Source organism: Sus scrofa, chromosome 6, assembly GCF_054392235.1.
Source record: "Sus scrofa isolate SSC_HxYL_T2T_F1_AM1 chromosome 6, Sscrofa_HxYL_maternal_Yorkshire_Landrace_v2.0, whole genome shotgun sequence".
Lineage (NCBI taxonomy): Eukaryota > Metazoa > Chordata > Mammalia > Artiodactyla > Suidae > Sus > Sus scrofa.
The window spans coordinates 1,704,647-1,712,361 of NC_139388.1; the positions used below are offsets into that span (position 1 = coordinate 1,704,647).

Below are 7,715 nucleotides of genomic sequence, written 5' to 3' on the forward strand. Positions count from 1 at the left end.
GCTCACCGCCTCGGGCCCTCCCCTCAGGCTTCCGCACCGCTCTCCTGCTCTGAACCCCTGCTCGGTTCCCCAGGCACTCGGCGCGCTCCTGGGGGAAGGCCCGGGCCGTGCCCTGTGTGCACACGCGCCCGGAATGCGCCCCGCCTCCCCGCCAATCCGCCCCGTGCGCGCGCCCCCCTCGCAGAACGCTGCAGGCGCTGAGCCGAGACCCGGGAGGGAAGGGAAAGCCGGTGCCCGCCCGAAACCTGGGGTGCCGGCCGTAACCACACCAAAGACCTGCGAGCAAGCGCCCTCGACTCGGACAAAACCTGATGAGGCTTTCCCCGAGAGCCCGGCCGGGCCCGCGCAGACGTCCCTGGGGCGGAGACGCCTCTGAGGAAACTAGCTCGAGTCTCAAAAAGGCTGGCACCTGAGATTCGATGAAATACGGTACTTCCTCCAGGGGCCGGCGGGCTCCGCCCCTCGGGCGCAGCCCCTCCCCGTGGCGCCCAGCCCCGCTCCTTCCGCACAGGCGCGGGATCGCGGAGCTCGCGCCCCGCCGCGCCCCTGGCGCTCCGCCCACCCCTCCTGCGCAGGCGCGGAGCCGCCGGGCCCGCCGCTCGTGCTCAGGACACGCGCGAACGCGGCGATGGCGGATCCTGAGCTGCAGCTAGTGGCGCGGCGTATCCGCAGCTTCCCCGACTTCCCCGTCCCCGGCGTGCTGTTCAGGTACGGGCAGCCGGGCCACGTGGGGCTGCGCGGCCCGGGCTGTCGGGGCGCGGGGGGTTCCGCGTGGGCTTGAGAGTCACCAAGCCCGTCCTTGCGTGCCAGGGATATCTCGCCTCTCCTGAAGGACCCCGACTCCTTCCGCGCCTCCATCAGCCTGTTGGCGAATCACCTGAAAAAGGCCCACGGGGGCAGGATTGACTACATCGCGGGCAAGTGGAGCGGCCGGCGTCCGCCGGGTCCCCGCGGCTGCTCACCGCTGTCACGCCCCGTGAGGGCGCAGCATCGGGGGCTCTTTTTCTTGGGCAGGGCAGGCGCGGGGAGGGTGGTCCCACCGCTTCTGCTGGCGGGAGGACGGGGGCGGCGTGTCGGGGGTCCTTCGGGGAACCCGCCGGGGCCGCGAAGGCGTGTGGGTTGTCATAACAGGCCTGCTGCCCCCCCTGGCAGCTCGGAGAGGGGTGGTAGCCCCGCGCCCCCGGGTTCCCGGTCCCCAGCCCTGGAAAGGTGGGGCCGCAGGGAACTGCCCTGGGAATGTGCCCAGAATCCACCGGGGCCAGCCCGCTTTCCCGTTCCCCTTCTGTCATCGCGTATTGCGCGCACGCAGACCCTCGCCCCGGTGGAAGGTTTTAGGCAAGCCCAGGCCTGGGAGGACCCTGGCAGGTGGTGTCCCTCCTTGAGCGCCCCGCCCCTGATCCTCCGGTCGCTCCCGGAGGGCCTGAGGGGCCCCCGTATTGGCCTGAAGGCAGGGAGAGGCTGCGACTGGCGAATCCTGTGGCGGACTCTTGCCTCCAGAAGCCTTCCCCGCATTCCTGGGCGAGGCCGAGGCCCTGAGCTTCCCCTTCACAGCTCGGTCCACCCCGGTGCCGGTGCCCGGTCACTGCCTCTCCTGGACCGGGAGCTCCTGGGGCAGACCCTCCCTGCCTTTCAGCTAGCAGCCACCTCTGGTGTGCCGCTGAGCTTTAGAGAGGGGTCAGGGACTCGCCCAAGGCCACACAGCTGTTTACCAAGCACTGGGATGGCCCCCGCCTGGCTCCCGAGCTCCGCTCACCAGCCCCCAGCGCGCCCTGTGCGTGGTGGCACCAGCGTTCCCAAGCGAGGGGTGGCATAGGCCTTACCTTTGGAGCTAACAAAGGCACACGTCCTGTGTGGTGATAGCTGCTTGTCACTGTCCAGTCCTGACCCATGGGTACAACAGTGCTGCCCTGCCACACAGCTGCCCGCCCAACACCCCAGGTCTCGCCGACAGGCCTAGACTCCCGCGGCTTCCTGTTTGGTCCCTCCCTGGCCCAGGAGCTGGGCTTGGGCTGCATTCTCATCCGGAAGCGAGGGAAGCTGCCGGGCCCCACCGTGTCTGCCTCGTACGCGCTGGAATACGGGAAGGTGAGAAGGCTGCGGGCAGGGCTGCCTCCATGGACCCAAGTGGAGCCGCCAAGGTTGGCGTGGACCCGGGAGCTGAGACGCTCAGGAGCTGGGCCGGGCTGACAGAGCCAGGAAACAGGGTGGGTTGGAACCTGGGGCCAGGCAGCAGCCCCTCACCAGCGGCCAGCTCTGCACAGCAGGGCCGCCTGGGGGAAGCCGCGGGCCACATGCCCACTTTCCTTTGCAGGCTGAGCTGGAGATCCAGAGAGACGCCCTGGAACCAGGACAGAGGGTGGTGGTTGTGGACGACCTGCTCGCCACTGGCGGTGAGGCTCCCCCCCGGAACACTCAGGCCTGGCGGCGCTGTTATCCAGTGGGGGTGGAGGCCGGGGTCTCGGCACTCTGGTCTCCCAGGGGGCTGCACGGCCTGCTGGGGGCCACCTCCATGCCACCCTCCCCGCCCCAACCAGGAACCATGCGTGCAGCCTGTGAGCTGCTGGGCCAGCTGCGGGCCGAAGTGCTAGAGTGCGTGAGCCTGGTGGAGCTGACCTCGCTGAAGGGCAGGGAGAAGCTGGGGGCCGTGCCCTTCTTCTCCCTTCTGCAGTTCGAGTGACCCTGCCTCTGCCCACCCCACCTGCCAGAGGGCCAGCCTGGTGGCTGCAGCGACGCCCTCCACAGGCCACCCGGGGGGCACTGGCCGCTCGCCTGGACTATTTTCTTTCGGCAGTTGAGGGACTTTCTCCAAGGCCAGCCTCTGCCCATGGCCTTCCTGCAGGCTCTGGAAGTGCCAAGGCCTGGAGTCGGGGCTGGAACTGGCCAACCCCCAGGCTGCTGCAGGCTAGTAGGTGGTGGAGTGGGGAAGAATAAACAACTTTCTAGAGCAGCACCTGCCTCCCAGTGTCTGAGGGAGGGAGGGAGAGAGGGAGGGAGGGTACTGCCCGCCCGGTTCCCCTTGCCGCGGTAATTCATCACACCAACATGCTGACTTTGAACGACTTTATCTCAGTTCTAGAGCCCAGTGTGAGGGGACAGGGCTGGTTCCCTCGCCTGGCTTCTCAAGGCCACCTACACACTGGTGGCCCTGGCGTCCTCTTCCAATCTCAGGTCCCGCGTCTGCCTCCCTCTCGCGAGGACCCGTGTGACACTACCTTGAGATCCCACGTGAGCATCTGGAAGGGCTCCTTCCAACCACTCTGCCCCCTGCCCCCCTGCATCTGTACGGCGGCAGTGGTGGCGTCTGCCGCAGCGGCCAGAACCCAGGCCAGCCAGACGCTCGTGGGGACTCAGGACAGCGTGCAAAGTGCATTGTGTTCGCAGAGGGCCCGGCGGTGCTGGCACGCCTCTGCCAGGCTCACAGCGCCGCCTCGGCATGGGCCAGGCTGGCCAGCCGCGCCGTGACACTTGCCAGGTCGGCAGCCTTGTCCAGCTTGACGTAGGTGTCGGCGCGGATGCGGTGGAGGCTGAGCCAGTCGGGCAGCAGCTCCGAGAGGAGCTGCACGTGCTTCTCCATCTCCCCTGCACAGAGAGGGGCCGCGTGAGGCTGGGCACCGGGGCCCTCTTGGCCCCCGCCCCCCTGGCAAGATGGGGACGGACTCAAGCAGTGACCACACAGCCTCACCAAGGAGCTGACCCCGCCCTGGAGACTACGGTGAGAGGCTGCCTGCAGCTCGGAGGGGACAGGCAGTCCTGGGGGCCTCAGGGCTGATGCAGACACCGCAGGGCCAACAAGGACGGGCTGGAGGTTGGGGGCAGCCCCTCAAGGCTGCAGGAGCCGAGGGGGTGGGCAGAGCCTCAGGAGGTGCACACAGCAGGCGCTCAACACGGGTGGGGAATGGAGCAAATCCAGGGTGCCCCCCCTGAGGGGACTTAGGGACTCGGAGACAGGGAGGGCTGCACCCACCAAGGCTCATGGCTGCACGGTAGCTGCCCACCATCCTGGCACAGGCCACCTCCATGGTGAGTGCCGGCTTGCGCTCTGCCACGAAGACGCCGCGCAGCACGCGGGCCAGCTCAGGCAGCCGCTGCAGCCGCTGCAGCCGCTGCTCCTGTTCTGGCTGCCGCGTCATCTGTGCCAGCTGCTTCTGCGCCTCCTTGGCCCGGATCTGTGGTGGGCACGGAGCTGTCAGAGGATGTCTGTCTCACGGCCCGCGCTGCAGGGACACCAAGCACTCACCCGCTCCAGCAGGGCCTGGGACACCCCCTTCAGGGCGGCAGGTGGGGTGGCTGGCGGGGTGGCTGGCAGTGCCAGGCTCGGGCACCCGGGGCTGCTAGGCTCAGCTGTGCGTAGGGCCAGGTCACTCAGGGCCTTCTCCATCTGCAGCAGGTCAGGGGGGAGGAGTCAGGAGAAGCTGCCCCCGGTCCAGCTGCAGGGAGGCTCCCCACCCGTCTATGGACCCCCAAGAGTCCTCCGTCCAGCCCGGGTTCCCCCCAGGACAGCAAGGGCAGGTCCTGCCACCCTGAGGCCCATGGCTGAGAGTGGAGCCTGGCAGGCACCAACATGGGGGTCAGGCCGTCCCCTGCGGCCTTACCCTGGGTGACATCAGGCTGCGGGCGCGGGCCAGCACCTCCTGGGCAGTGGCCACCTTCTCCACGGTAGGTGGCTGGGGCAGCTCGGCCGGCTCGATGTCAGGCACTTCGTCCACATTGAAGCGGGGGTGCCAGCGCATGAGCTGGTCCTCAGGCACCTCCATGGGGGGGTTCAGGGAAGCCAGGAAGGCCTGGGGAGGGGGACTCCAGGTGACCCCGGGCACCCAGGCTCCTACCCCAGCTGGACGAGCTGGGGAGAGTCACGCCACCTCTCCGAGCCCCGGTACTCTACAGCACAGGGCACCTGGCACCACCCACAGGACTCTTCCCAAGCCTCCCGGGCACCAGCCCACAGCCACGAGCTCCCGCTCATCCACGCAGAGCCAGGGCGCCCACCCGCTTGTAGGAGATGGGTGGAAAGAGATGAGAACTCCGGGGCAGCTGAGGCCCTGGCAGCAGGAACAACGTGCCGGCTCACCCTGTGGTGCTCCCGGACGCGGGCCACCAGGTTCTGGCTGAAGACCTGACGCCGCTGCAGCAGGCACGACGCCGTGAGCTGGGGGGCTGCACTGCCAGCCGCTGCGGGGAGAGTCCAGGCCTGAGCCCCGGAGCCAGGCCTACCCTGTCACCCAGCCCACGACCACGGTCTCACCAAGCCCTGTGCCGACACCTTCCACCTACGCTCCAACCCGCACGGCACCACTGGCTGGAACCCGAGGCCGGGCGCACTCACGCTGGTCCAGCAGCGGCTCGAGGGTGAGCTGGTAATCGGACCCCCTGACGCCGTCCTTGAAGGTGGGGATGAAGCGCTCCTGGCGGAAGCGGTAGGAGGCAGGGTACACGGTCTTGATCTGGCCCAGGTTGTGCTCTTCAAAGCGCCTACAGCAGGAGGGCGCGGGGGTCAGAGAGCCAGGGTCAGAGGGCACAGGGGCTCCCAGGGCAGGCTGAGGCCCCGGCCGCCTGCTCACTTGCGCATCATGTCCTGGACGCCCTGCTTGACCTTGGCGAAGGTCACGGTCTCGGAGCGGTTGTGGAGCAGGCCCACGATGGTGTCCAGGCTGCGGAACATCTCGGCCAGCACTTGGTACTTGTAGGGTAGCACGAGGCCCGGGGGCCCCGGCTGGGCCAGGGCGTGGAAGCGCTGGTAGGCGGGCATCTTCTCCCCACTGCCAGGGCAGGAGCAAAGCCTTGAGAGGAGCTCCGGACTCACCCCTCCGGCCCCCCCAGTGGCATGCAAAACAGCTGGGGAGACCCTGGAGACTGGGGGGGGGGTCGACCCCCTGGACGTGCTGCACACCAACTCACAAAGCCCTTGCACGCCCACCATCTCCCCATCGCGAGGACTACAAGGACAGCGACCCAAGCATGGCTTCAGACTCAGCTCTGCCCCCGGAGGTCCCAGCCACGCCCAGCCCTAGCTTTCTCTAGGAGGCGTGTGATGACCACACAGCCCCGGGAGGGCAGACACAGGGCCACAGAGTAAGTGTCCAGTGACTGCTGGCTGTCGAAATGGCCTGAAATCACGGGGCCCAAGCCCTCTCACAGGCAGAGGCCGAGACCCGTAGACTGTGCCAGCCTCCGGGAAGGAGTGGCTCTAGCCCCCAGCTGGGCCCAGCCCCACCAGGCCTCTCACCAGGCTGCCCTTTCCTGGAGGTCCTGACCTCCCACGCAGGACTCACCCTGGCTCTGCTGGGCGCCCCTCCTCCTCCGGGACTCTGGGGTCCTCAGCATCCTTCCTCTGGGCACTTTCCCTCAGCTCCTGGACCTGTGCCCCCAGCTCCTGTGCCCGCTGCAGACGGGACTTGAGCTCAGAGAGAGTGACCTTCAAGGGGACCTGTGGACACAGGGTGCCATCAGCCAGCGTGTCACCAGTCCACCTGCCCTGCCCTCCGGGCAGCCTCCTCACCTTGTCCTGCTGGGCTGCCCTGCAGGGCAGCTGACCTTCTGAGAGGGTAGCCTTCTTTGTCCTCTTGCTGGGAGAAGAGTGCTCGGGCGAGCCAGGGGCAGCGGGGGAACTGGGGCCAGAGCCCTGGTGGGAAGGGCGCCAAAGACGATGGAGTCACAAAATCCCGGTGCCCCATCTCCACAGAAGACGGCTCTCCCATCCCCTGCGCTAACTGGGATGCGGCCTCACTCACAGCCAGGCCCCGCACCTCGCCTTGCCCACGAGCCTGGTGTTGTGCCGGCGGGAAGGGCTCCGGCCCCGCAGTGTCACACCTGTCACTGTTAGTCCTCTGGGAAGGAGGCCTCCCGAGGCTACCGGGCCCCGCCCACCTGGGCACGTGACCCGACCCTAGCCCCTCCTCCCGCCGGGGGCTTCGGCCCACCCTCCGCACCCAGGGCCCTGGCCAGCGCCCTCCTCCAGCGTCGGTCTCTCCAGGGGCCCCGCCCCTCCCCACGGGGGGGGGGGTCGCCCCTCCACCGGTTCCTCCCGTCCGTGCCCCTCCCTGGCCTCAGGGTCCCCCCTCTCTCCGCGTCCTCACCGTGTCGGCCGGCAGCCGCAGCCTCCGGCGCGCAGGCGGCGCGGGCTCGTCGCGCGTGGGCTCGGCGGCCGGGCGGGCGCGCTTGCGGCTGCTGCCGGGGCGCGGAGCGCTGGGCGCGGGCTTGGCGGGGCTCGGAGTGCGCAAGGACGGCTTGGCCCGCGGCGGCGCGCCGCGGAGCCCGGGACGGCGGCGCGCGAAGAAGTCGGTGACGCGGCGCTGCGCCATGACCAGAGCGGGAGAGCGGAGCAGCGGGACCACCGGCGGAAGTGGAGCCCGGCTTCGCGCGGGTTTTCGCGCCGCGGCTTGGCCCCGCCCCGCCGTGGGCGGGACCATCGGTGCCCCGGCCCGGGGGTTGGCGGGAAAGGGACGCGCCCGGGCGCGTGCGCGCTGGCCCTCTCGGCGGGGGTCTGCGGGCCGTGGGCGCACAGGGTGCCGTCCCTCCGGTCCCGGCCCAGGGGGCGCCGGGCGGCGCGGCTCCTGGTGGACGCCAAGCAAGTTCTGAACTGACAAAGAGAAAAATGCTACGCTGCTTCCCGCTGACGCCCAAGCTCAAACGAGGCAACGAAGCTGGCGCCCAGCCGCGCGGACCCGGGAGGCGCTGCGCAGGTGGCCGCAGGGGCGGGGGGCTCGGCCCTGAGGCCA

General features: G+C 69.2%; 2 protein-coding genes across 9 annotated transcripts; one reads left to right on the plus strand and one right to left on the minus strand.

Moving 5' to 3' along the window:
• The first annotated feature begins 579 nt into the window (after nt 1-579).
• APRT (adenine phosphoribosyltransferase) lies at nt 580-2,947 on the plus strand. Of its 8 annotated transcripts, none has more exons than XR_014805259.1 (5): nt 580-708; nt 811-917; nt 1,939-2,085; nt 2,312-2,390; nt 2,535-2,947. XR_014805259.1 is itself a non-coding variant. In XM_021093642.2 (5 exons), the coding sequence occupies exons 1-5, from the start codon at nt 629-631 to the stop codon at nt 2,675-2,677; spliced, it is 735 nt and encodes a 244-aa protein (XP_020949301.2). In that variant the 5' UTR covers nt 580-628; the 3' UTR covers nt 2,678-2,947. The 8 variants fall into 8 exon arrangements, 6 of the variants coding, with proteins under 6 accessions (XP_020949301.2, XP_084815480.1, XP_020949303.1 ...); XR_014805258.1 differs by having other exon boundaries at nt 1,952-2,204; XM_021093642.2 differs by having other exon boundaries at nt 1,879-2,204.
• Nucleotides 2,948-3,046: 99 nt separating this feature from the next.
• Nucleotides 3,047-7,378, minus strand: CDT1 (chromatin licensing and DNA replication factor 1). Its single transcript, XM_021093641.2, has 10 exons — nt 7,074-7,378; nt 6,497-6,619; nt 6,270-6,424; nt 5,559-5,756; nt 5,324-5,469; nt 5,069-5,169; nt 4,593-4,781; nt 4,238-4,378; nt 3,965-4,166; nt 3,047-3,579 (listed from the first exon to the last, which is right to left on the minus strand). The coding sequence occupies exons 1-10, from the start codon at nt 7,296-7,298 to the stop codon at nt 3,416-3,418; spliced, it is 1,644 nt and encodes a 547-aa protein (XP_020949300.2). The 5' UTR covers nt 7,299-7,378; the 3' UTR covers nt 3,047-3,415.
• Between the last annotated feature and the right edge of the window lie 337 nt (nt 7,379-7,715).